The sequence below is a fragment of the Numenius arquata genome, chromosome 5 (genome assembly GCF_964106895.1).
Source record: "Numenius arquata chromosome 5, bNumArq3.hap1.1, whole genome shotgun sequence".
NCBI lineage: Eukaryota > Metazoa > Chordata > Aves > Charadriiformes > Scolopacidae > Numenius > Numenius arquata.
In genome coordinates, this window is record NC_133580.1 from 12,722,136 (window position 1) to 12,749,656 (window position 27,521).

The window sequence follows — 27,521 nt, forward strand, 5'->3', positions numbered from 1 at the left end:
AATAAATTTAGCCCAACTAAATGAATTCATTATATATATATTAGCATACGTTTTTCATGGCTGTCCCTCAAAATATACAAGGATAATACAATTAGTGGCACTTCTCTTTAATTATGCACTGAAGGAAAGTGTTACTAGTTAACAGTGCATACGCTAGAAATACAATTTTTTTAAACTAACAGAAAGCAAGGCCAGAAGAAGAAGTATACAACACATTGTGCCTGCAGAAGTAACAAATGTACATCCCATAACTGCTCACCTCCATGTGTGCACAAGCTTCACACGGTCTAGTAAAGCCTCTACTGTTCAAATAGACACAGCCTGAATATCTACAAAACAAGTGCGCCCAGGCTACCTCAGAAAGGAAACTTACGTTCATAGTAATGAAACGTTCCTGGTGGCTGCACATCATTTGACTGCAAGAAGATAAGCACAGACCTTGAAATAAACATTTTTCCTGGAATATATTTCAGTAGAAAGCTGTGACAAATGCTAGAGGTGTTTTGGATTCACCTTCACATCAGTATTTGCATTTTTCACTGGGGTACCTCTTTAAAGTCAACCACGGATGAGAGCCTGGATTAGAATTGATTACCTGTCACTGGAGGAAAAGAACATCCCATCTGTTTAATAAGCAAAGCAAAACAAATTAATCTTTGAGTCTTCCTAAGGAAGTCAGTTATCAGCCATTAATACTTCGTATTCCTAAGTCACCTACAATACACTGATAAATTTTAGCTAGCTCTGTATTTCATTTCCCTTACATTAGACCAAATACTGTTTGCAAAGACACTAATAAAGCATAACTGTTGAAAAGTCTTTCTTGTTGGTGGCTGGCACGTGCCTCGGACAGAGGAGTGGTCTGAACGTGAGAGATCAGTTACTCTTTGGTCTGAATAAGGAACTCACAGAGACTTTCTGAGGTAGCCATAAATGAGGGGAAAAAACCCCACTGAAGTAAAAGCATAGCACCATATTCCATAAAAAATCAGAGGTTTCAGAGCACTGGTCTTTTCCTCCTCTGCGTGCAGTCAAACTCCTGGCCTTGGCACTTGATTTTTGTAGAGTTCTGGCTGTCTTGATTCACCCATCAACCACACACAAAACAGGTTCATGAATTTATCCCTCTGCGCATCGGTGATGTCTGCTCTTAGGTAACAAAGGCTGTGAGCGTTACTGCATTGTTGTTCCTACAAGTTCTTCATGCACACTTGGCAACGGCTGACCCTTGTTCGAAGCTGTCCTGCTTTCAGAGTTTCTGAGGGAGGAGCGCTGACAAACTGCTGCGACTGTTCAACGGTTGTCAGCCAGAAGCTGTATTTGTTTGCAAAGTAATGGCACGTTCCCCTAGCGCCGTTGCATTCAATGAACGGAGTAGCACGGAAATCCTCCAGGCAAGAACCAGGCGAGACAAGGGACTGACCTCCACCTTCCGCACCAGCCGCAGTGTGCTGAAATAAAGATGCCAATTTAAATGAATTCAAAGGAACAGAATGGAAGGTAAACAAGGGAATCCTCCAGTTCCATTGTTAAGAGGAGTTAAACAGGCAACAAAAATTAAACTTTGGCTATGTCTGTCTGTCTTCTGAGCTAGTGCCAGAGGTGAAGAAGCAAAGGAATGTACTCAGGCTGATATACAGGCCTGGTACAATAGAAAACCAGCTTTTCATTGGTAAGCTGGGAAAACTTGGAAACAATAATGCTGATTTGATACTTTTCTAACAATCTTACACTAATGAGCTTCTAGGAGAGAGCAATGGAAAATGTTCTACTTTTTCCACTGAGAGAGAGGATTAAGACAATGCTGTAACTTAATTAGTGTTTCCACATTTAAAGGTTTGAAGAACAAAGAATATCTGTGGCAATACAGAACTACTGCATCAATATTACTACTGAACCTGAGCAGTGCAGGCGAGGCGGCCAGCTAAACGCAAACGAACTCAGAAAGCCCACAGCAGGCCAGCTGTTAAAGAATAGATGCACTGGGGCAAGAAGCTACTGGGCTCTCGTTTCCTATAAGTGACTCACAGAATACAGTCTCAGTCACCTAATCAAAGAGGAGATCTAGAAATGTTTAAAGCTGCCTTTGCATTAGCAATAGCATCCTTACCATAAGGAAGGAGTATCCTATCCATAGGCTGCGCCAGCCGAGGGGACACTGTGGGATGGTGATGTCCTGGCTGTGCACAGCCACAGCTTGGGAAGGCGCTTCACAAACTGAGCAACGGCTGATGTACGGTGGGATCTGAACGCTGTCCACTGGCATCATGGGGATAGGAGCAGTGGTGGAGAGCCAGTAGGACTTGTCATTTCGGCTGGCATAGTAGCACACTTCATTTATGTTGCAGTAAATAAAAGGCATGGTGCTGAAGCGAGGCAAACATGAGCCAGCAAAACCTGGAAAAATTGGAAAAGTGGTCATATCAAGCATCTGCCAAACGCTCCAACTCATACACACCAGACATGAGTGGCAGAGGATGGCACAAGTGACACTGCTCCCTGTACAGATTCTGGCTAAGCAGATTTCCACCACCTCTACTACAACTGCCTGCGGTACCAATGAAGATTGCTCATTTGAAATGGGATTTTGGCCTATGTTGTTTATGCCTGAGAGAATTGTCAACTCACCAAGATCCTGGTTGTGTGACTTTTCCTGCCCCTCCACATACAGTAAGCTGTAGCCATCCCAGAGCTTGGTCATCCCTATGGGACAAGGTGGGATTTGGTCTGACTGACTGTGCTTCACTAAAGTGTATCCAACGCCCACGCTCCGACCAGGCATTCCCGGCAAACCAAGTGAGCCCGGCTTTCCAGCAACACCTAGAAGACAGAAAAGGAGTCACTATTACCAATACACAGTGTGGACAGCAGCTGGCTCTATACCCAATTTTGGCACTGCTGTCATTGTGTTTATGTCAGTCTTGTACAATGAGCAGCCCAAGTATTGCTGGCTGTTATATGAATAACTAGACTTATCAGTTCCACAAGCAGTCATTTCACAGCAGCACCCACCCGTTTCCTACTTCATTTTATTTTCTTTCTCTCAACTCTGGTGCCAATGTGTTAGCACATAACTCACAGTACAATAATTCTGAGGATCTCAAAGCACCAAACAAAACCTAATAAATTCATTTTTCCTGTAGTGCTCTACATTACAATATTCCTTCGACACAGAAAGGCCAAATCTGTGGCAGAATCCGAAACTTTTCTCTCTCACTGTCCCTTTCCTCTACTATCCAGCCCTCACAGCTGTGTTCTCTGGGAATACTATTTTGTTCTTTTAGATCTTCAAGATGGCTCCCACATCCACAAAACATTAAAACTAAAAGATGTTCAGAAACACCAGCAGTGATAGACAACAATGACATGTGACATAGTCTTCCTCACTGAAGAATTTACTTCAGTGCAGATATAAGACACAAGATTGTGTACATCCCCTGGTCTCCCCAAGGTAACTGGGTGTTGGGGAGGGTCTCTGCAGAACCTGTAGGCAAACAGAATTCTACTGATTGCTTCTTTCTGATCCGTGCTCCCCAAATTATAAAATTACCTTCAAATCCTTGTGGTCCTGGGGCACCTGAAGGTCCTGGATCCCCAGCTATGCCAGGAGATCCAGGTAAACCATCATGTCCTTTCAAACCAGATCTTCCTGGTGGACCTTTTGTACCTGAAATTAAATAAAATTATTACTGTCATTATTCCCTCATACTAATGCCTTCACTCCTGCAATCATATTCCAGAAGAGAAATATGCTGTCAGCAGCCATGCTGAGAGTTCACTCTTCAACAGCTGTGGTTACAGACAACTAACTCCATACAGGGATTCCACATGATCTGATTGCCTGTTAGAGGATGAAGAGGTATAGCTGAACGTTAGACAAGGCTGAAAATGCAGCGCTGAGATTTGGGATAAGCTACTGATTTTAGTCTGAAGCCACATCAGACCTAAGACTCGGGTGTCAATTTGACAGCTGTGGAAGTCTGTGAACTCTTCTCACCTCCGACTCACAAGATTTCTCACACTGTGAAAGCAAGAATCCTCTGGTATAATGGTCCAGCTTTGTAAGCTGAAGAAAGTTGAACTACCTTGCTGAAATTTTACTTAAGACTTGAAGGTACTTTTTTTTTTTGCTTGATTTCACCCTTTTTTAAAACCAGAAGCCTTGATGTTCAGCCTAACTAGTATGTAAAATTAGAGCCATTGACCTGAACTACACTCACCTTGCCCCTCTTCCCCCTGATATTCCATGATGAGCATCTGACTGACAAATCTTTAAAAAGTCTCAGGGCAGTGAAGGGTACTCAAAATATAAAGGCGTAGAATTTAGTGGGATGTAAGAGAAGGTGCCTGCCTATGGACCTTTAGAATCCATTCAGGACTGTCCTGAGCCCAAACCAGAAAGGTCTGGCATGGATTGGATTAACCAATAATAAAATAAGTGCTCAGGATGTTACGAGTTAAATATAACAAAATAGTATAAAGAGACAGAAGGTGTTATGCAATTGCATAGAGCCAGGCACCCAGCATGTGATCAGTAACGTGGAAGGTTAATATTAGTATAAAGAAACATGTGACTGAGAAACAGATGGCTGTACATTTGCACAACTTTTGTAAAGATTAAGCATTACAAATATTATAAATAGGGGTAATTTCCCAATGAACTTCTTTCCGCTGCTCTGCAGTGTCTGTTACCTGATTGCCTGACCAGAGTTAATAAAGGCTCTCTCAGCTTTTACTCCCTGCACGTTTATTCACTTTAGGAAGTGACAACAGGAAGCCAGGAACTAACACAGTTCCATTCACTGTGATGGGATTCAGGATAGCACCTAGGGGGAAGGACTGGAGGTAAGAGACGTTCCTGCTCTAGGAGTTTTCATGAATAAAAGAGAATACTAACATTAAAAATCACCTAAATGACAGTGCTGAGAAAGGAATCATGGGGACTTGCTGGGCCTAGGAGAGCCAACTGGTGCAAAACTTGTCAAAGTTGTTTTGCCAAACAATATGGACCACAGCGGTGCAGGCTGGAGTTCCCAGCATTTCTCCAGTTACAGCATTTCATTGACAATTCAAATAATTCTCAGTGGTGAATCACTTCCATGACCACTCCAACTGCTAGTACCAAAGCTGCTATCATTTCAGCTATGTCACAGGCTGCTGCACCTAATTCTGGAAACCTAATTAAAAAACACTACAAAAGTGCATGAACAGAATTTGCCAAATACATTCTAGTAATAATAAAACAAGATACCTGTATGCATTTTGCTGGAATTATTTTCTTTATTAGAAAAACCTGTAAACCTTCCTAATGTATTTGAGAAAGTAGTGGTGTTGTTCCCAAAGGCCAGCATTTCAGTGATCTGAGTGTACTTTTTACCTGGTTTTCCAGCTGGGCCCTGGAATCCAGGATCTCCATCAAAGCCAGGGACCCCATCAATTCCTGGCAGACCAGGTAAGCCTGCAGGGGCTGTGACTTCTTCTGGCTGTGGGGTTATACCTGGAGCCCCTTGTCGGCCAGGGAGACCTGCGCGTGGTGCAAATCACAGTGTTAGTACCCCACAAAAAATTCAGTTTTGATAATACTGACACAAAGTTAAATTAAGAGTGCCTTACTACATCAGCACTGGGTATCTTTGTAAAAAGTGGTAGTCAAGCTCTTTCTAGCTTATTTCAGTCTCTAAGAAACTAAGAGTCCCCCAAAAAAGCCCATTAAGAGAGCTCTGAAATCTTTCCCAGCCCAAACCACATGCAATAAGGTACAGCTTTTCAAATCCTCCAGCACTCACCTCGACGGCCCATTTCACCTTTCAGCCCAGGGTAACCAGGATCCCCCGGAGGCCCATCTTTACCTGGCATCCCCATAAGGCCAGGCTCCCCTCTTATACCTGCAAAGATACACAGCTAAAGATCTCAGGGGCTAAGCTCAGGATCCCCATCCTGCCGTTTCAAAGTCACGCTAATCACACAATAGCCATTCATACTGCCAGGGTGATGACAGCTGCCAAACCATACCCAGGCCCTTTCAAGGCAAAATTACCTTTGAATCCAGATGCTCCAGGGAGTCCAATTGGACCAGTGGGTCCCACGTCACCCTTAATGCCTCGCAAGCCAAGAACACCAGGGAAACCTGGATTGCCTGTGTCACCTTGGTCAGAAGCTGGGCCAGGAGGCCCTCGTGGTCCTGGAGGACCTGGAAGACCTAGAGACAACAGGGGTAATTAGCACAGTCTGCTCCTGGGGCAAAGGAAATGCTGGGGCTATTCCCAGAGTGTCTTTCTAGAGGACAGTCACTGTTTGGGTGTCTATAGTTCCAGGGGTGTCCTCCTCCTGAAGGAAAAGAACCAGACCCCACCCAATTGTATTCACTTCGGTGTCATAAACTTTTAAATACTTTAATCACAGTAATTTAGCTTCAAATTCTGGGCCTGAGCACAGCCCTTGTCCCACCTGGCAGCTAGCCCGGTGACTCAAGACATTCCCTAGGAGAATGAGAGCAGTGGCTTCAAATCCTTGGCCACGGAAAGGCCTAGAGTCTCAGCCCCTCCGACAACGCTGTGAGGTATTGAATAGGTACCGATGCCATCACGACAAATCTTTCAAACTATCCTTGCTGTCAACCCTACGGCTTCTTATGTACCTCTAAGTAGCAATGAAGCTTTGCTGTCTCCTAGGTCACACAGAATACTTCTGAAATTCACACAGAGCCTATGATTACAGCTGTGGAAACCACAGTCCTAAATGGAGCTGGTGTCCAAAGTTAGCCATACTACACTGGACTTACCTACAGTACCACAATAGGTGAAATGAATACGGAGTAGAGAGCTTTAATAATAGGCTAAATCAAATCAGGATTCAATAGCAGGAATTGGAAACAGATCTTCTCATTCTTGATGCTTGATCTAAACCCCAGGTTTCCCCTCAGACCTCTTCAAAGGAAGCACATAAAGAAACAGAAATCCCCTTAGTGAATCCACTCTCCTTAAGAGGCCTCTCTTCCTACCTGAACTCCCGTCAGTTCCTGGATGGCCAGCATCCCCAGGTCTCCCACGTATATCAGAAGGAAGAGAAACTCCAGGTTTTCCTGGTAAGCCAGGTAGTCCCACAGGACCAGGGGGACCTAGAATAAGAAATACAAAGCGAGAGAGTGTACTTAATGCTCTTCAGTGAGCTTCACAGACATGGACAGAAGCAGGGACTGAGTAGCATTTATATTGAAGAGAACAAAGAGACATCTCACTACATGAGGGGAAATATTACTATATTCTGCTATTAAGGAGAAGCATAGACCCTGTGAGAACTATGTAACCAACTGTTTCTCAAATATATAGCCACATCACAGATTTAACATTCACCTGTCAAAGTACTAACCACCTCTGTGGCTTTAGTAGTTCTCTGTGGTAATTCTGCTGACCACGCAGCCCATTAACATGAGCTGCAATACATCCTGCTGGGCTTCCAGAACATCAGTATTTACCCATGTCTCCTGATGAGCCTTTTGGTCCAGGGAATCCTAGAGCTCCTCTACCCAAGCCTGGAGAACCTTCTTCACCCTTTGGACCTGGGAGACCTGCAGGGCCTTTCAGTCCAGCTTCACTCAGACCTAATTAAACATGGTAAACAAAGATAAGAGACCCTATTCAAATTGCCTAATAGCAGTTAAATTATTACACAAACTGAGCCGTAATAAAAAATTAGCCATTTACTACTCTCTCTGCTGTTTTCAGTAGGGCAACAGAAAGAAATTTGGTGCCTCATGTGCTACTCTGGTTGTGCAGAGTGAATTTAAATAATCTGCAAGATGCTGGGAGAGAAGTGTATGACTCTTCTGGTCTTCCCACCAGTTCTTGTACAAGGATCCCAGAATGAATCACAGAATCACAGAATGATATGGGTTTGGAAGCAACCTCTGGAGATCATCTAGTCCAACCCCCCTGCCAGAGCAGGTCCACCTAAAGCAGGTTGCACAGGAACGTGTCCAGAAGGGTTTGGAATGTCTCCAGAGAAGGAGACTCCACCACCTCTCTGGGCAGCCTGTTCCAGTGCTCTGCCACCCTCAAAGTGAAGAAGTTCCTCCTCATGTTTAGATGGAACTTCTGATGTTCAAGTTTACACCTGTTACCTCTTGTCCGGTCACTGGGCACCACTGAAAAAGACCGGCCCCGTCCTCCTGACACCCACTCTTTAAGTATTTATAGGCGTTGATCAGATGTCCCCTCAGTCTTCTCCAGACTAAAAAGACCCAAGTCCCTCAGCCTCTCCTCATAAGAGAGATGTTTTAGTCCCCTAATCATCTTTGTAGCCCTTTGCTACACCCTCTCCAGCAGTTCTCTGTCCTTGAACTGGAGAGCCCAGAACTGGACACAGTACTCCAGATGCAGCCTCACCAGCGCAGAGCAGAGGGGGAGGATGACCTCTCTCGACCTGTTGGCCACACTCTTCTTGATGCACCCCAGGATGCCATTGACTTTCTTGGCCACAAGGGCACATTGCTGGCTCATGGTCATCCTGTTGTCCACCAGGACTCCCAGGTCTTATTCCACGGAGCTGCTCTCCAGCAGGTCAGACCCCAACCTGTACTGGTGCATGGGGTTATTCCTCCCCAGGTGCAGCACCCTACGCTTGCCCTTGTTGAATTTCATCAGGTTCTTCTCTGCCCAAGTCTCCAGCCTGTCCAGGTCTCACTGTATGGCAGCACAGCCTTCAGGTGTGTCAGCCACCCCTCCCAGTTTTGTGTCATCAGCAAACTTGCTGAGGGTACACTCTATCCCTTCATCCAGGTCATTGATGAATATATTGAAGAGGACTGGACCCAGTACTGACCGCTGGGGAACACCACTTATTACGGTGTTGACGTATGGATGTGAAAATCACACTCCTGTGACAGGATTTGCCTGCCAGCCTGTATGCTGTGCCTCTCAAGAGGATGCAATTCAGGCTTCTGGTCTTTAAATAATCTAGTGGGCTTCATGCTCCGACATGTGGAGATCAGTTTCCACAGACTATTGCAGAAGAGACACTGAGGCACCAGTGGTGCAGAGCAGAGGCTCTCAGGAAGAGCTAGCTGCAGGGAGATGTTTCGCATGTCACTCTGGTAAGTGTAAATACTAAGCAGCTCTCTCAGATAGGAAAACTGTGGAGGATCTATATGCTGTAAATCATTACCTTCCAGTAGAGAATGTTTTTAACAAAGAAAACAGAGGTATTGTCTGAGTTGTATACATATAGGCTGTCCATTTTCATGCATAAAATGTATGCCACAAATTTTAAGTGCTGCTTTACAAGAGGACCCTAACTAAACAAGTCTCTCTGCAAGGGTTTTTCTCCACCTATTGACATTTAGCAAAACACTGTTTGCAAAACAGAACCACATTCTATTTCATACGGTTAATAATATGAAGAAATCCAGAAGCTTCCCAAAAGCAGAATCCAGAATCTCATCAAAGAAATCAGCTTCTGATTTTACTGATGGCTTTCTTGAGCTCCATATAGCAGAGGGCTATGGAAAGCAATAAGGAAACATGCCATTGCTAAGCCCAACTCAAAGCAAGCATTTGATGCTGCCCTGCTAAACTCAAACACCCATTAGAAATGGAAGAGTTTTAAGATTTCCTTCCATAAACTTTCCAGCAGTGACATAGTCCTTCAGGAATTCAAGGACAACCTTCGCCAGAAAAGCCTCTTCTCTCCACAGGCCACATCCTACTCTTACTGGCATTAAAGAAGAATTTTTTCATACACTTGCAGTATCCTGAGGTATTTCTTCAGGTTAGAATTAAATCCATAGCTAAGTGAAATAGGGGAATTTTGGGGGAACACTGCCTTTATGATGGACCAGTGTATGCATTTCCCCACCTATAGCTTCTACTACGCATTTCCTTTACCTGGTGTTCCAGGAGACCCTTTTGTGCCTGGCAAGCCATTCAGACCGTTCAAACCTGGAAATCCATGAAACCCTGAAGAGACATTAGAAACACGTAAGTGAGCAAATAAGCAAATAATCTAGTTAGGTGGAAATGCATGAGATGTTCTTTTGGGACTAGAACACATATGAGGAACCTGACACACAGGGGAATGCAATATGTGAAGTCTTCCTTCACACAGGCCCCCTTCATGGAAACTTTTCCCACTGTCCTCACCAGTTTTACCCTCAGTGAACACCCCATCAGTGATCCAAATCAAGTGAGAGCCTCTCCCTTTCCAACCACTCCTCTGCTCATTTCTAGCAGCTGGTGCTTGCACTTACATTGCCAAGAAATGAGCTGATTTCCCACGCGCAGCTGGCTCACACATAAGAGTGCTGCCTGCCTGCTGCAATATACTTGGCCAAAACATTGGTTTTCTGACCCAATTTCTCCCCCCAGGTGCAGGCTCCAGATATACCCTTAGGTCCTGCTGTTCCACGAGCTCCAGGGATTCCAACAGATCCTGGCTGCCCTGGAGGTCCTGGTGGCCCAGGGATTCCTCTCAGCCCAGCATTTCCAGGGATTCCTAAAAACAAGCAGAAAAATGTTCCTGTACTAAACATCCAGGATGGAACAGCTCACAGCTCCATCTTACAACTTCTGTTCCCGCTCTTAACTCATAAGTTGGTGAATAAACTACTATTTAAATAAAGCAAAACCAGATATGAATCTCTCCTTATACCACTACTAGCATAGCACTTATTAAGCTATTTATTTGTGTATTTGATAGCTTTTTCTTTTTTTTTTAATCATAGCAATGACGTTCTTCATCATCCACCAAGCGACACACTGGGGCAGTTGACATACTGAATGACTAATGAAATTGTTTTTCAAATAAAATATTCCAACAATGACTTTCACTGGTCTCCCATCTTTAATTCTGAGAATCTCCCAGCTAGCTACACCACTACCCAAAGACACTTGTAGCCATCTTTCTGGGTAGGTTTGGCTCTAGAGACGGAATGGACAGAAGCGTTGCAATGGAAGATTTTGGAGCAGCCTTGCCCATAAGCAGCTGCAAAGAAGTTGCTACTGCTTGTGTCTAACTGAGGTCCTCCCATTTTGTTAAAGGAATTCCTTTAGGTTTCCATTGTGCAGGATTCTCGACATGGTTTACCCACAGGATCGTTCATGAGAGGACAAGGTGACACCTTACACCAGTGTCAAAGAAAATTCCCATCTTCTTGTCAACCTTCTTGTTTAAGCCTCAGCTGAGACAGGCCAACCAGGGCTAAGGAAACAGCAAGGTGAGGTTGTTCCACAGTCACACTACGAACTGCAGAACTTAGACACCTAATGCAGTACCTGCTGGTCCTTCTTGGCCAAGATCTCCTGGGCCGCCTTTGAGTCCACTGACCCCAGTATTTCCTGGGTAGCCTGGTTCACCCTTGAGTCCTTCTCTCCCTCTCTCTCCTGATAGGATAAAAACAGACAGCAGGCTAGAGCACAAGTCAGACTGGAGGAAGACATGAAGAAAATGAGAAACACGTTATGTTGAGGCTGCAGCACTTATGTCTGCTTAGCCATGGTCTGGGCCCTGGACTGGACTCCCTGGATGCCAAATATCAGTGCAATTTCGTAAGTTCCTCCTCAAGAAGTGAAGTGGGACACAGCATTAAAATTGATCTGTTCTCGGGCATGTTCATTATCACCCAGATTTGTGCACCACCTGGATTCCAGACTCCTCAAATCACACTTCCAGGAGAGGACTAAAGTATTTACATTTATAGATTACAAAAATACCCAAATTGAGCAATGCTATCTTATGTAATCTCTAGAATTTTGCATTCTTGAAGTAAGCAATCAAGGGCTATGTTACCTGGGAATCCCGGGTCCCCTCGCTCTCCTTTTGCTCCAGCAGTGCCAGGAATGCCAACAGACTCTCCCTGGTCACCTAGAAAAGAAAGAAAAGGTGTGGAGGCCATTCCCTAATTGACGGAGGGGAGCAGTTTTCAGGGCTGCTCAACAGCCTTGTTCACGAAAACAAACCTTGTCTATATCCATGGAGCAAAAAAAGACAATAGGAAGTGATGTACCCAAGTTTGAAAATGCTTATAAGCAGCAATGGATGCAAATTCACCCATGCAAATGCATGATAAGACAAACATTTATGGGGAATTCCACAACATCCTGCCCTTTATACTTTTGACACGAGGAAATGAGAGAGAAGGGCTCTCATACTGTCCAAAATGCTTCACACAGTGCCGCAGCCAAACTTTCAAAGGCCCATAAAGTATTTAGGCATTTGGCTTGGGACTGGTCTCATCTGAATGAAGCCCCTTTACAAAGGACATGTACTGGAGAGCAACGGACACTTCTACAACACTACTTGTTCATTTTAGTCATGAATATTAGCACTGTGTGTACTGAAAGACCACGCACACTACAGAAGATTTCCTACCCTTTGGACCAGGGACGCCAATAGGTCCTGGGAATCCAAGTGTTCCTGTGATACCATCTGAACCCTGAAAAAAAAACCCCAAAATAAGCCTTTGCTTTTTATTCTTGCTGTTCCAAGTTTGGGTCATGTGGGGTAACAGACTGCAAAGATGTAGGAAGAAATACTACCCAAAGTGTCATTCAACAGTATGAGCCAAACAAAAACAATCTGGAAGTTTTATAAGGAAAAATCCTGCCAGCTTGTGCTGCTTTACTATAGAAGTACCAATTAGAACACAGGATTTTCCTAAGAGCATTTAGAGAAGATGAAGATAGTTAAGAAGGTATTTACCCTCTCTCCTGGCATTCCTGGAAATCCTATGATACCATGTGTACCCTTCTGCCCTGGCAGCCCAGGCTGTCCAGGTGGACCAGGGAAGCCTGGATCACCATGAAGACCTTTCTCTTTGCTTGCTGTCCCAATTGGACCAGGGAGACCAGGCTGTCCACGGCTTCCTGGGACTCCTTTATCACCTGGGTTATACAAAAGACTGTAATTTCATTTCATAATACAGACATTCAGCTCATTTGGGTAAATTGATCTGTTACCCAAAGCTACCCTTAAAGAGGAGGAAGGGGTGACATTAGCTCTACGGAACAGAGCTTCAAAATTCCCATATGCAAATCTTGCTATAGAATGTGGATGGTAGAACAGAAAATAGTAATGCTGCAGGTGCTGCCAAAAGGACAGACCATACTCCACTGAGAATAAGCACAGTTACTGAACAACTGATACTGGCAACTAACTACAATGTTGTGAAATACCTCTAGGTCCAGGGAATCCTCCAAGTCCAGCTAATCCAGGATCTCCTTTGTCTCCTTTGAACTGCAGCGCCTGTTCTGGAGGCCCAAGAACAGGAAGGCCAGGTGGACCTACATCACCTCTGTCACCTGAAGAAATAAGAAGTTGGGAAATCTTGCAAAATAATCTAACAGAGAAAGGGTATAACACTAGAAGCTGGCAGACAAAACCAGAACTTCCACGTCTCCTGATGCAAATTCGTCAGTAAGTGCTCAGCATCTTTAGCAAACAGGCCAAAGTATTTCACGATGAAGAAAACACAGTATTTTGAAGAAAACATTAAATACACAGACATCTCAGAAGGACCTCCTAAGTCCCTCTGCTGCACAGCCTGCAAAAGCCTTTCAGCTGTTTCTCACCTTTTTGACCCTGGAGTCCCATAACTCCAGGGCTCCCTTTTCCTCCAGCTGTACCAGGAGTTCCTTTAAACCCATTCACGCCAGGGACACCAGGCAGGCCTGGCATGCCAGGGAAACCAAGCAGGCCAGGAGAGCCTTTCTCACCTGTATAGAAAAGATGAGAAATAGAAAGGGAAAATTATTCTCTTCTGGTACATTGCATATCTACCTAGCTGGCAGATAGAGACAGCACGTGTCTGGCCAATCACCCAACTCTGGGTAGTAAAACCTCATGGTGCAAGCACAGCACAGCCACTGCTCTCATGGGTCACTTCCACTCATGCTACTTTCAACCAGAACTTTTCAGTTCACCTTTGAGAGCCTGGTCCTGGCTCCACTGGAGAGCAAAACCCAATCAATTTCCAAGAGAGCAACATGCAGTTACACAGCTCTATTGCCCTCTGCCTAAAATAACACAGAATTCTCCAAGTAACCAACTACTGTATTGGTTCTTAATGACCATACAGATTGTAAATTTTTACTTCCCACTTGGTTTGTGCTTCGTTCTCTCCCTTCTATAAATTTTATATGCTGTTCCTCATTTCTTCAATTTTATTGTCTATCTTGATTTACATGATCCTTTGTCCATAAGGGCCCAAGTCCTTTAAGATGGATCTCCTTATGACCATGATTTGATAATCAAATCCATCATTTGTAATTCATAACTCAGCAGCCAAACAAATACATTCCAATGCTAGTTGAGAATTCATTCTCTTCTGAAAAGTTGGGCCTAAATCAGTATTAACAAGGTTTTCTTTTTGTGAGCACAATAATCTCAGACTATTTCCCAAGTGGAACACATACCTTTTGGCCCAGAGAAACCTGGATGTCCATCTTGACCAAAAGGCCCCGGTGGGCCTAAGAATCCTCTTTCCCCAGGAGATCCTGGAGCACCATCAAGACCTGGGAAGCCTTTCATACCAGCAGGGCCTTGTGGACCTACATCCCCGGTCATGCCTTTGACTCCAGGAAGTCCTGAATCAATGCAAGAAAGAACTCAATAGATTATGTCACACGAACACAAGGATAATTTGCGGACAGCTTCCCAAACTCTTTAAACACAGTATTGTTTTGACCACGACAAATGGACCTTATGGCACATGCAGCCTACTAGAAGGCATAAAGCTTAGAATTGCAAAAGCATTAGTCATCTAATAACAAAATACCTATGAAGAGGGTTACTGCCTACATCACTACACAACTGGCAAGAGTGAAACCCCTTATGATGTATCCATTTTTGTCTCCTTTAGCAGACAATAAACTGTAGTGCACCAGTCTTACCTTTATCATCAAGGCAGCCAAACCAGAATGAGGAGCATCATTAATGCCAGCTTCTGCCACCTACCCCATCCTCTGGCTGGACCAGAGATCAATTGGAGATGCTTGTTTTTATAAGTTTCTTTTCCACCTTGGTAGTTAAAGTGTCACTTCTCAAGAGCAAATTGCTCACTAAGGGGACAAGCTTCTGATTGTGCTGTCACAAAACCAACATCATATGCACTGTTTTGCCTCTGAAGGTTTTCAGAATATTTCTAGCTGAAGCTTTGTAATGGTTTAAATAAAGGCTCAAACCACTGAAAACAGAATGCTCAGATCCAAAGAGAGGAAGAGAAGGAAAAATCAGGTAGTTTCTGAAAAATGGCATTTGCAGCAGTAGCACGCAATATGTGAGCTTTGTTATGCTCAGAACTTAAATGTTTTAAGCTACAAAACAGTATTTTTTAAAGCAGAAGATGAAATGGCTGCTTTATTTAAGAAGACAAAGAAAACACACAGACTTAATATCTGTATATGTTAAGGGTTTCCTTATAGGCTTCAGGCTTTGTTACTGTCTGAGCATTCTCACTGCAATGGTTCTTTGCCTTCTGGTTTGATTAGCAATAATAAGGGGTATCACCTATAGTCAATGCAATTCTTGTAGCATTAAAAGCTAGGTTGTTAGTCCATGAGCTTTTATGCTACACTGCATTTTCTCACCTTGACAGCCTATGTGAAGAACGCATAACCAAACAGTGTGACATCAGAAAAGGAGAGTTGGTGATAAATGGAATAGAAACATGGTGAAGGAAAAAACAGACAAAATACGTAAACAGAAAGAACAAGGGTACAAAAGAAATTAATGATTCGGAGAGACTACAACTGCAAAAATCTTAATCATTTGGAGCTTATCATCACAGCAATGGGAGGATTTTAAAAAGTTGAAGGAAAGTCATATATGGGATACTGTCCAAAAATGTAAAACAACAGAGAGGCAAAAGCAATGCTAACATCAAAATAAAAAAAGCTTTTAAACTCTATGATTTTCATCTCACATTACTGCTTTCATTCATTTGTTATCACTGTGCTCCAGCACTGCCATTCTCCATGACAGAACAGAAGAGTTACGGCTCAGATCATTATCTACTAATTCCCAGGTCCCTCTCTGGTTCTCAAGTCTTGCATGTTCTGTTACCATGAAGCACTTTAGTCACTGCTGTACACAAGCGGTGGGTTTTTTTTCCCTTAAAGTGAAGGGAAATAAATTTTTCTTCTGCCCCAGTGAAGAGAAAAACAGAGAAGACTGAAGTGCTTGTTCTGAGAAAGCCAACAATTTTTCAAACCATCAAGGTATTTCAAGCAACCTCATAGATTATAAAATAATCATCATGAAAATGGGAAATGAAGACTAGTCAATGATACAGCCTGCATGTAAGAACAGAGACATTAAAAACATCATGACATTTAAGATGTTTTCTCCTATCCTTCTGCTGTACTTCTTACAGCCTTTCCAGGCAGGAGTCATCCAGCAGTCAGAGGCAAAAGGCTCAAATTCTGCACTCTGTTGCCCCTAACCAGAGGAAGTTCACTCCTGGCAAATGCCAAATCTCTCCCACACTTCAACACTGCAACTTCAGCTTAGCTACTAGCCTTCATCTGAAGACATTACATACCTGGTGCTCCTGCAAGGCCAGCTGACCCCAAAGGTCCTGGTTTTCCCTTAACGCCAAAAGGGCCTCCAGGACCAGGAGGTCCTCGCAATCCAGGGACACCCGAATATCCTGGATTACCCTGTTCGCCTTTAGTACCTAGGAGGCCTGGTCTTCCATCTAACCCTGGGAACAGAGAGGTGGGAGATTACAGAAAAAATAAAAAAAAAATTCAACACTTTTAATTAAAAAGTGAGTTTTAATAGATGCCTTTGAGTTGCATTAGAGTTGAAAAGAAAAACAGCAAATCACCACCTGTGAGCAACTCAGTGGACTGCTAACACAGTATCTTAAAGAAAGTGGAAAGAGGAAATATTTTTGAAAGAGAAACAGTTTGATATTCCCAGATACAAGCAATGTCAGTGCTTACCTTTTGGTCCTGGAAATCCAAGATCACCTGCAAGCCCTTTATCACCTGGGAGTCCAGGTCGGCCACGCTCTCCCAGGGCTCCGCTCTCAGCACCAAATACATCTCCAGGAGCTCCTTTCGTTCCAGCTAAGCCTGAAGCACCCATTTTTCCAGGCAAACCATCTGTTCCATCCAGCCCTGGAAGCCCTTGTGACCCTTGCTCTCCTCGAGGCCCAGGGAAGCCTTAAAGACAAAACCAGTAAATGTCACTCAGCAAAAATACAGAATATCTACTTTCAATAGCATCTCTAATAAAAATCAACATTTTAAACATTTGCATGCAAGAAAAGGTTGTTTGGAAAGTTACAGAATGTTTCAGCACTGAATTAGAAACAATAATTGGTGGCATAAAGTGATGAAACTGTTTGAAACAGTTAAAATATCCTTTCATATTAATTTTTTTTTATTTAAGAAAATAATTCTTTAGGAGTATCTGGGAGCTGCAGCTAGTTGCTGCTTTACAAACTTGGTTTCACTAGATGGCAGATTGGTCAAAAACGATAAAAAGGAGGAAGATGGCCATTTCAGGCTACAGACAGGCAGTATCTCACTACCACTATCAACCATAAAAGCTGCAAAGATGTTATATTCATCACACCTTTCTTACTCCATCCTCTATATCAGACAACTTCTGGCACTGTGGGGCAGAAGACACTGGCAGCCTTGGTACGAGGAGGACTGCAAAGTACTCTTCCTGTACCAAGCAGACACTAAACTGCACTGCTATGTGCATGTGTCCCACTGCCCAGGGGTCATGTCACAAAATTAGTGACTGCATAAAGATGACACCCGCCTTAATGTAGTGAAAGCATAAGAGATTTCTTCAGCTACATCCAGAGAAACCTGATAGATACACAGCATCCTAGCTTTAGGAATCTTCCCTCACCACCTCTGCTTCTTGTTCTTTATTTATACAACCATCAGAAATTCCCACAGCAAAAATGAGTCCAAACACTGTGTACAGTGTGCCTTTACCAGAGTACCACGTGGCTTAAAACAAGTTTTAAAATAAACTTGTAGTTAACCTAAACTGTAACAAAGCACATGACAACAGCCTCTGGAGAAACAAGTTGTGCTGGTTGTCCTCTTTTCTCCCAGCAGCGATACAATATTATAGGCAGGTAACAAGTATCTGAAACATTTCTTTTGTTTTCTTCCAAGCTGCAATCATTTGCTTGCAGAGACTGCACTTGGAAGGAGCACTATGGAGCTCTCAATGAAGCATTATGAGCGTACCAGGCAGAAAAGGTCAGACAATTCTTTGGATAAAATATTGTACACATTTATCGGACAATAAAAAGAACTCCAGTAACTTCCCTCTTACCAGGTTCCCCTTGCAAGCCTAGTATTCCTGGAGACCCTGGCTGTCCTTTTGACCCATGTAATCCAGGTTGGCCTGGAATGCCAGGAAAGCCTTTGCTGCCTTTGGGACCTAAACGTAAAAATATATTAGTAAATAATTTTAATGACTGAATAGCAGAAGACAAAAACACAGCACAAGAAAACAGTATCAGATATTTTTTGCAAAGCCAGTGCTGAAAATACTCACTGGATACACAATTTAAGCTAAATAAACTCTCAAAGCTGTGGCAGTTTCATCAGCTACATATATACAGAAGGAGAGGGTTTGTGTTCAGAGACTACTCCAAAGGGGAAAAATGGTGCAGTCATCATGATCCTCCATGGGATTTAAACCTAGTCTCTTTGGGAAAAAAAGAATATAGTTCTGCCAGTTAACTCTCTGGAATAATTATCACTCAGAGGATACTAATTAGCAGGTATTATCTTCCTTGAGGAATAAGTGCTTCCTGGTAGTCAGCCAGCGCATGACAATCAGCTTGTCTCCCTACCTGGCAATCCTGGAAAGCCGTGAGTCCCTGGGGGCCCGTATGCTCCAGGAACTATGCAGGGCAAGGTGATACCTAAAACAAAGAAACACTGAGGTCACACACAGCCCCCTTCCGAGAGACGGTTGGAACAGGAGCATTTAGTACCCAGGTGTCTTTTACAGGACATATCAGGCTGTGAGTGAACTTACGCACATTAAACACTGCTGACACCTCAAAGACGTGATGTTAAAGAAAAGTCATTGGGAGCCTGGCAATTGTCCAATCTCATCCCTACTACTGACTTACTGCATGACCACTAAAAGGTAGCAACTACTACTGTGGACTACCTGTAGCATGATATCCATGGCTTCCACTCAGCAACTGCTCCTCCCTACAGCAGGGGCAATGCAACGGGCACTGAAAAACAGACTCGGAGCTTAAGAGCCAGACTGAGACCTTTCAAAGTCAGTGGGAGCTGACAGGTGTTCCTAACTTATAAAAACTAAGGATGTTTCTAAGCTCTATATAAACAGTATGCAACAGTGTGAAATTCTAAAATAAATGTGCGCATACGAGATAAAATACATATATAGGGAATATTGACAAGGTGTTTAAAAAAACCTGCCACCTAAGAGTTTATGCCAGAGAGCTGCATGCACAGAGAGTTGAATCGCAAGGATTTTTTATTTCAGCTTTACTCTTCAACTGCTTCTTCCACAGTCTGTCAGACTAAGAAATAGCCACATGGCTTAAAAGTTTATTAGGAGCAAACAAGACTCAGCAATTGCAAAGCTCTTTGACTGACTTCCACCTCTCAAAAAAAGGCTCCATTTGTACAGAGCAATCCCTCTTCAGCAGAACAAAATTTATGTGGCATTATCAGAGTTGCTAGCACATCAGATTTACCTGAAAGATCTCAAACGCTTCCAACATTCCTCCTTGTAGGTCACTGACAATTTGAAGTCACATTCACACAGTCACAGAAATGATGATCATGAAAACGAATTCAAGACTTTCCAACTCCAGAAATGCTTCCAGTTATTTTAAGAGGAGTCTGCGCTAGAACTATAGAATTAGCTCCTACGCTGTAACAGTTGGCTTAGCCTTGAACCATCATAGATATAATTTCTAAAAATGAAAATCTAAAGGACTCTAAAAGCTATTTAGTCAGAGAGATTACATACAAAAGATGACTACTAAAGCACACGTGGGGAAAAGAGGTGGGTTTTTTAATTACTCTGAGCACTTTTATTATGCACAGAGAAAGAGCTGCCTAACTGCACTGTTGCCAGTATCTGCTAATTCAAATCTGGCATCAACTACAAGGCGATTAAGGATGAGATAATCAGGTATCACACATATATTTTCTCTCATTTCCTTACAAGTCTCTTTGCAGGATCCTTCTATTCAAGCTCTATTCTCAGACTGACAAGCCAAAGTTTTTCATCAGCCATTCAAGAGCACTCCAAATTTTGACTGCTTTCAGTCCTGAGGAGGTAATATAGTCTAATCAGGTAACACTCGAAGTATTTCTTCCAGCAAGGAACATGAATTAAATAATTTTTTTTCAGAAAATATTAACATTTTCAGATGACTAACAAATTTTACTAACAGAAGACCCTCAGTCAAACTTTTTCCTGGATAAATCCATTCAAATCAGTGGATTTCTGTATTAATAATAAATATGGCTCTCTGCTTCTGACATTGACAGTGGAAATAGGGGTCTCAAAATGAGACCTATGTGTTACCCATAAAGTAACACAATATGTCTTTTCTAGTGCAAAAGGTGGAAAGATCCCTATGAATTTTTTTTTGTCAAAACAGCGCTAAGAACTGGTTCGATGATATTCTTCTTGGGTTCCTCTCAATAGCTTCCAACTTGGTTGACAAAAGGCTGTGTAAAAATCTTCTGACTTCGATGCCTCCATCCAACCAGAGATGGAAAGTTCAGCTTTCAGTTTAGAGTCCAGTCCCAAACCCAGTCAGGGTAGGCAGATTTGAGCGTCCCTCTCTCACGGTGCCAAATGACAGAGAGTGATTCTGGTTTGACCTCTCATTTCTACCCTATTTTTCATGATTTCGTTATTCTGACTTGTGTGACTGATTTCATTAGTAAGACTTGTGAGAAGAAAGAACAATCCTAATCTCGAATTCTGGCTAGTCAGGGGCTACTAACAGGTATCTGCTCTAGTACAAAGAAACAAGCAAGGCTCATGTGGAAAGTGGGATGTAGCAGCAAACAAGAGGGAACACAACCTCCGGTGTGTCCAATCTACTCATATATTGAGATGCTACACCAATTCTGAAGTAAACATCAGAACATTTTCTTCTTTGATGTGAGAGAACCAAAGGTCAGTTCTCAATTCATTACTTTTATCTTGATGTAAGGCATTCACTGATAGCAAAATTAATTTAAAAATGACTATAGTCATGATAACATATCTACACAGAGTTGCAATAACACTTCCACTCTTACACAAAGCCAAAGAGTGCTCTATTTTCATCTGTGACAGCAATCCATCTTTATAGTCAGCACTAGCTTTAAGAACAGAGGTTCAAAACTAAAATATCCATGATCCAATTTATGCTTTGAATGGATATGGGCACCTAATCCCATGCCCGTAAGATGTAACACACCTTGCTACCTGCACTTGGGTACACTTTGGCAGGGCATTCTTTCGATAAAATAAAAGTTAAATGGTAGGGACACAAAACAAAAATTCCAGTTCTGGTCCAGTTCTGCAATCCTATGTCAGCCTGATGCTGAATGTTTCATAAAATAAAAAGTTGAGGTCCATTTCTGAGATATTTCCTCCTCAGACACTGTACAAGAAGAATGACACTTTTCAAAAAGTAAGCATTCAGGGCAGCAGCTGGTGTGGAAAGGGAAGTTTAACTAATACTGTTGCATTCACATCACCACAGCTTTAATGACTGTCTTATGTGAATTTTCCAAACCCAAATCTGTACAATAGCATCTTCTGTATTTTACACTATTATCCAGCAACAGAATACTTGAACTACAGATTTTCACGTGAGGATAACTGAACGCAAATAGGACTGTTTTCTTGTGTGTTCTGCAAAATGATGTAAGCAAGGCTTAGTATAAAAATTATATAAGCAAAACCTAGTGTTTCCCAGCTACTTAATACCCTACATTATCAGTTTACACAGTAATATCCCAGTATCAAGGAAATTAAAGTTATGAAAACATCATGTCAGGCATAAAAGCAAAATATGGGCAATTCTAACATTTTTTGAGTAATCTCATAATACCAGGTAAAATCAATTTAGCTTTTTAAAAAAATACTGAGCTAGACTTTTCCAAAGAAAAACTATTTCACTGCATATGGTATGAACTTGGGCAAAATTCCTCAGTGGCATCTTTGACGTAGTAACTTCAGTAGGTCACAGTCTCTTTTTAAATGTCTTTCCTCATTTTCATGATAAGGCCTTTCAGTTTGGGCAGTATAAAAAATTATTATTTCTTCCACCACCACACATTTCTTTAATATTGCATGAAACTTAATACATCAAAGGGTCTTTTAATATATGCAAATTATTTCCTAGTATGGAGGGAATTATGCATTCACAAGTTTTCTTACACATCTCTATGGAGGTGCAAACTGAACTGGCTAATGACTTATTCACACTTTCCCACATATTTTGACTATAGATACTCTTCTACAAAGGACCATTCATTGTTAGCAAAGCTTTGATGTAGCATTCATAATAAGCTGGCTTCTGATGTGCTCCACAGAATATCTAGAGTTCACGTCATGGTATTTTACTTCTACTTATCTTACAATGCAATTTTAATTTAGTGGATTTTGTAAGAGACAATTTACTAAACAAAGATGTAAGCATTCATAGCTATGAATTAGTAAAGCTTTTAGCATTTAGCATGTGACTTGAATTGGAAAAAAAGCTTATGCAGACTGTTCCAGGGGGACATTAATGCTAGCTGTCTCCTCACCCCATAACAACAACGCAGCATGACACTGATGTGAAGTAACATGCCATCCGGCATGTCTGTGCAACCTTCCCAGTGCTATTCCGGCCTGGCTCTCACCTCCCTCTGGGTTTAAGCTTCCTCTGCCAACTCCTCATGCTGCAGTGGTCTTACCGCCAAGGTTTTTGAACTCAGCACATCAGTTTACCAGTTCAGAAACCTTTGCAACAATATTATGTCCGCAAATATATTACTGATTCTGCATTATCGATACTGACAGAATTACAAACCTAGAAGCTTAAGTATACACAGAATGGAAAATACACTGAAAATCAGCAGCGGCAAAGAAAAAATACAGTTTATCTTAAATTACATTTAAATGGCTGACATGGAATCAAGACACTGAGACAACTTTTTGCAGTCATTTCATTATGAAAAATTTCCAATACATGTTTAGACCTAGGACTTTCCATGTAACTCACTTTGAACTCTGAGAATGAACATGAAACATCATACATGAAACATTATCAAACCTACATTTACTGACTTTATCACTGTGGTAGCACTGTGGTACGCTTTAGGTACATATAATGACATACCAACTGAGCCAAACTGTAGTACCTCAGGAAGCAAACAGCCCAGAGCTGGTTGCCCCAGTCATAATTGAATTCCCTACCCATCTGTCACGACAATGTCTCATTCACCAATACCTGTTCATGCATACAATGTACTACAGTTTCTTCTTTTAAAAAAATCTGGAACTCTTCTTATTTCAATAACAGTAATAGTTCTGAAAACTGATTCAGAATTCTCAGATACCAGTGAGTTACTATTTTTACCTGGATTATGAAGCAAGCTGTGCTTTTTGAAAACCCTGTTTTATCAATCTTCCTAACTACCTTTGGTGTGAAATGGTTCTCCAGCAATAGTCAGGGAGTAGCTCCATCCAACACTCTTAGTATTTGAGTACTATTTGAGTATTTGTTGCTCATTATCTGTGTCCTCCTAAGCATGACAACTTGAGAAAGCTGTGACTGCTGTGTGAGGCCTGGTGAGCCCACAAACCAGTTTCAATCAATTTAAAGAGTAATCTTTAATCTAATGCAATCTTCTTGCCTGGCTACTAGCACAACAGTAAGTTGAGCGCGTTTGACTGGTAGCTGCTTTGCACCTTTTCAAAATAAGAGTAGACCCAGCACCACCTACCTGGAGGGCCTGGAAGACCTGCTTGTCCTGGAAACCCATCCATTCCTGGGTCACCTGGTGGCCCACGAACTCCACTAGGACCTGGATATCCAACGCCAGGAGAACCAGTTCCTCCACGATGGCCCTTGGAGCCAGGTAATCCTGGCAGTCCTTTTTCACCTGGGAAACCTAGCCCACCATCACCCTGTGCACCGCAAAGACAAATACAGCTGAAAATCAAAGAGATGTAGAAAGAATATACACATTTTAACAGAAGCTTAAGAGTTTGGTCGGTTTGGTGCAAAGTTCAGATGGGCCTGGAAAGGTACATGGAAACCACTGTAAATTTTCCATCATTATTTCAAAATGCAGGAAAATTCAGTGACTATTAAAAATAACGTGTAATGTTGTATTTGCCAAAATGTAAGTACTACATATATCCTGAAAGACATTTACTTTATTTTTAATTAAAAAGATTCTGGTGTGATTTTTCTGTTCCAAGATTTGACCCATAATTATGCCTACAGTGTCTTTTATCTTTTAGGACACAACATAAAACAGCTTTAGGGTCTACCCCACTGCTGGAAGTTTATCTTTTGGCTGGGTAGCCAGAGGTGTAACGAGTGCCAACTATTCATCCTGACCAAGACAAATTTGTGCTCAGGGACTGTGAGCTTTCTATGTGTTTGGAGACTTACCACAGAGGTAGTCAGGACTAGTAACCCAGGCCTTCTATTGTCTCTGCTCCTTATTCCAATTCTGAAGCATTGCTGCTAAATTAATCTGAACTTACTGGAGGGCCTGGTGGGCCTGGCAAGCCTGGAAGTCCGTCCCTGCCAGGGGTTCCTGGGATGCCTGAAGGTCCTCTGGGTGCTGTCGCACCACGGTCCCCACGAGCACCTCTGCCTGTTGCGTAGGATGAATCCCCTTTTTCTCCCTTAAGGCCTGGAAAACCTTGCTGACCAGCTGAAGCCTACAGACCAAAAGATAAAAAACCAGAAATATGAACATGCAGAGAAAAGGCTTGGCTTCTTAAAAATATACCATGAGGACAGGACACAATGACTGGAGCTAGAAAGAATCTCCAAAGGGTTTTCTATTGTATACATTACACTAAAAAAAAAAAAAAAAAAGAGGAGGTTTGATTATTTCCAAATGTTTCAGTCAAGTCACTACAGCTTTACAGTGGCAAGCCAAACCCTGGAATATATACAGCATGATAATGACAGCAATCTTGGATGGCATCTGGAAACATTACATCACTCATGATATAACAGGACCCAAGTATTGAATCTTCTTCCCTATTGCTTGGTGTGCTGCATTTACTGACACTGATAAAGATACTCTGAAGACAAAAGACTGGTATCTTTACGGACAATGATTTTCAAAAGTAAATACTGCCAATAAGCAATGCTCAGCACTTTGGAAAATCCTGTTTGCTATGGTTGCTGTTTCATAAAAAACCCAGCTCAACTCTCACTAATGTATTTAGCATACAATAGTTGAGAAGGAGGCTGCATCTATGGCACACAATTTTTATAGCTATGAGCAATGATGTGAAAAGACCTCACCAGTCGATTTTTCAGGTCTTCTCTCCATGCAGATGTGTATCTGCTTCCCCAACCAGCCCTCACTTAGGAAGAACCCTGGGTCTAATCCATGTATATCTACTGCCAAGAAGCCCTGAGATAAATAATTGTTACTGTATTTTTCTTGACTGCTAAACATGCAGTTCTCAGAAATTAAGAACCATTTCTTCTCCCATTTTTCATAGGTGATAATTTCTCTACTTTCAGCTTCTTCTCACAAATCAGTTTCTGGGTTGCCTTTTTTTTTTTTTTTAAATCCAAACAAGTAGAAGAAATTATGCAAAAAAATGTGTTCTGCTTTCACTACAACCAACACCAGCAATTGCACATGGGTACTTTTTCTCCCTTAATTCATTAAAACCAATATAAACTCTTCCTGCCTTACCGGAGGGCCTCGCAGTCCTGGTGCACCCACAGTGCCTGGGTCTCCACCAATGCCCTTAATCCCAGGCACACCAGGGCTTCCTGATGGACCTGGTGGACCTGAAATGCCTTTTAGACCAGCTCTTGTAACTCCTCCATCACAAGCGCAATCACCTGCCTCCCCTGGAAAATACAGTCAACACTCCAGACTCAGTTTCATTTGGAAAAAGACCCTTTTCAGTTGCAAGAGCTCCAAAAGCAGTATTTGACTCAATTAGCACAAAGCCATTATCATATGATTTGATTTTGTGTCTACTCTGCTCAGGTGATGTGAGTGTCAAGCAAGTGGAACTCAGGATTTGTCCAGGTTGACTTCTATGCAATGCCCGTTACCAAATTACCATGTGCAGCATGAACCTCAGCACTTCTCGACCTCTTCCAAAAGGTTTAGACTCTCCTAAACAGATGGTTTTAAGAGAGTTTTAGGCCAGAAGTCTTGTGTTTTTTTAAAGAGATAGTTATATGTCAGAGAAAGCAAATCCATACTCCTACTCACAGTGGGTTACAATGACCCTCAGCTGGATATCTTTTTATTTCCCTGAATTGTAACTGGCCATGGATCCAAACAACCACAAAGGACAGTGATGTCTGCATCATCATGGCTTTTGCTGCTGGTTCAGTCACATACTAAGATCCAAATTCTCACAATTTTTAGTACAGAGGAGAATAAATTTAAGTATCTCTGTCATTTTCAGCCTATAGTGCAAAAAGCAGTGAACAAGATTTTATTTTTAAGTCTTATTATGTCTTACGGCTTTAAAGTATAACTTACTTAGCTAATTTTCTGGGTATGAGATGTTTATCTGCTTATTTGCCTGAGCAGAGTAGGAAGTAGGAAATAGGATTTTGCTGGCAGTGCTGGGCACAGCTCTCTCTAAATTGTAAAGGCTGTTGGCTCCTTTAATCCATCTCAACCTCCCATGATTTGTTATAAAGATACTTCCATCTCATCCCTTAGGATATTAACCACGTGTAAATATCTTCCTGAGGTCCGATGACTGCTAAAAGGCTCTCTCAAAACAAGAGTCAATTACCTTTGTACCCCTTTGGACCCAAAGCTCCTGGCAGCCCTCTTTGCCCAGGCTCCCCCGGAGGCCCAGTCCTTCCATCCAGGATAGTGTCTGGTGGGAATGAAGGGCCTATATGCAGAAAGAAGACAAGCAAAAGCCATGAGAAGGCTCGATTTCCAGCTCACTAAATACTTACAATGTGAGTTATGTAACTGACAGAAACGGCACCGAATCAAACCACAACTGAGGAAGTTACACAAGGAGATGGAACTTGGTTGGCATCACAGGCTGCAGTCCTCTGCCTTATGTTTGCTTTTTGCTTCTCACACAGAAAAGCAAAAGCCCCCATGATGTGGATGCATGAGAGTTTCATTCCTCTACTGCTCTGCCATTGCACTTTTTCAAAGACTTCACAGTTGGCCAGAGAAATAACCAAACTTACGAACAGGTTTCATTAAGAAGAGCAAATAACTTGGTTCACAGCAGATGCACCTTTACAGCCCTGGGAGAAGCTGAGACTCATATGGATAGAAGCTGAAGGGACAAATCAGTGTATT

The 27,521-nt window shown here is 42.4% G+C and overlaps 1 protein-coding gene across 1 annotated transcript in view; it reads right to left on the reverse strand.

Annotated features, from left to right (window-relative positions):
* Positions 1–441: 441 nt before the first annotated feature.
* COL4A6 (collagen type IV alpha 6 chain) overlaps positions 442–27,521 on the reverse strand; it is an 86,988-nt gene continuing 59,908 nt past the window's right edge. Inside the window, exons 19-45 of the mRNA XM_074147521.1 lie at positions 26,989–27,093; positions 25,917–26,077; positions 24,736–24,915; positions 23,964–24,147; positions 18,827–18,898; positions 18,301–18,408; positions 16,938–17,159; positions 16,532–16,693; positions 15,579–15,587; positions 14,406–14,576; positions 13,563–13,706; positions 13,167–13,292; positions 12,694–12,875; positions 12,364–12,427; positions 11,782–11,856; positions 11,268–11,375; positions 10,381–10,488; positions 9,882–9,953; positions 7,475–7,600; positions 7,001–7,117; positions 6,038–6,199; positions 5,787–5,885; positions 5,378–5,524; positions 3,551–3,667; positions 2,629–2,820; positions 2,111–2,397; positions 442–1,451 (exon numbers count right to left, since the gene is read on the reverse strand). Of these exons, the coding sequence (XP_074003622.1) occupies positions 1,191–1,451; positions 2,111–2,397; positions 2,629–2,820; positions 3,551–3,667; positions 5,378–5,524; positions 5,787–5,885; positions 6,038–6,199; positions 7,001–7,117; positions 7,475–7,600; positions 9,882–9,953; positions 10,381–10,488; positions 11,268–11,375; positions 11,782–11,856; positions 12,364–12,427; positions 12,694–12,875; positions 13,167–13,292; positions 13,563–13,706; positions 14,406–14,576; positions 15,579–15,587; positions 16,532–16,693; positions 16,938–17,159; positions 18,301–18,408; positions 18,827–18,898; positions 23,964–24,147; positions 24,736–24,915; positions 25,917–26,077; positions 26,989–27,093 (3,761 nt within the window). The 3' untranslated portion in view covers positions 442–1,190. The remainder of the gene's footprint in view (positions 1,452–2,110; positions 2,398–2,628; positions 2,821–3,550; positions 3,668–5,377; positions 5,525–5,786; positions 5,886–6,037; positions 6,200–7,000; positions 7,118–7,474; positions 7,601–9,881; positions 9,954–10,380; positions 10,489–11,267; positions 11,376–11,781; positions 11,857–12,363; positions 12,428–12,693; positions 12,876–13,166; positions 13,293–13,562; positions 13,707–14,405; positions 14,577–15,578; positions 15,588–16,531; positions 16,694–16,937; positions 17,160–18,300; positions 18,409–18,826; positions 18,899–23,963; positions 24,148–24,735; positions 24,916–25,916; positions 26,078–26,988; positions 27,094–27,521) is intronic.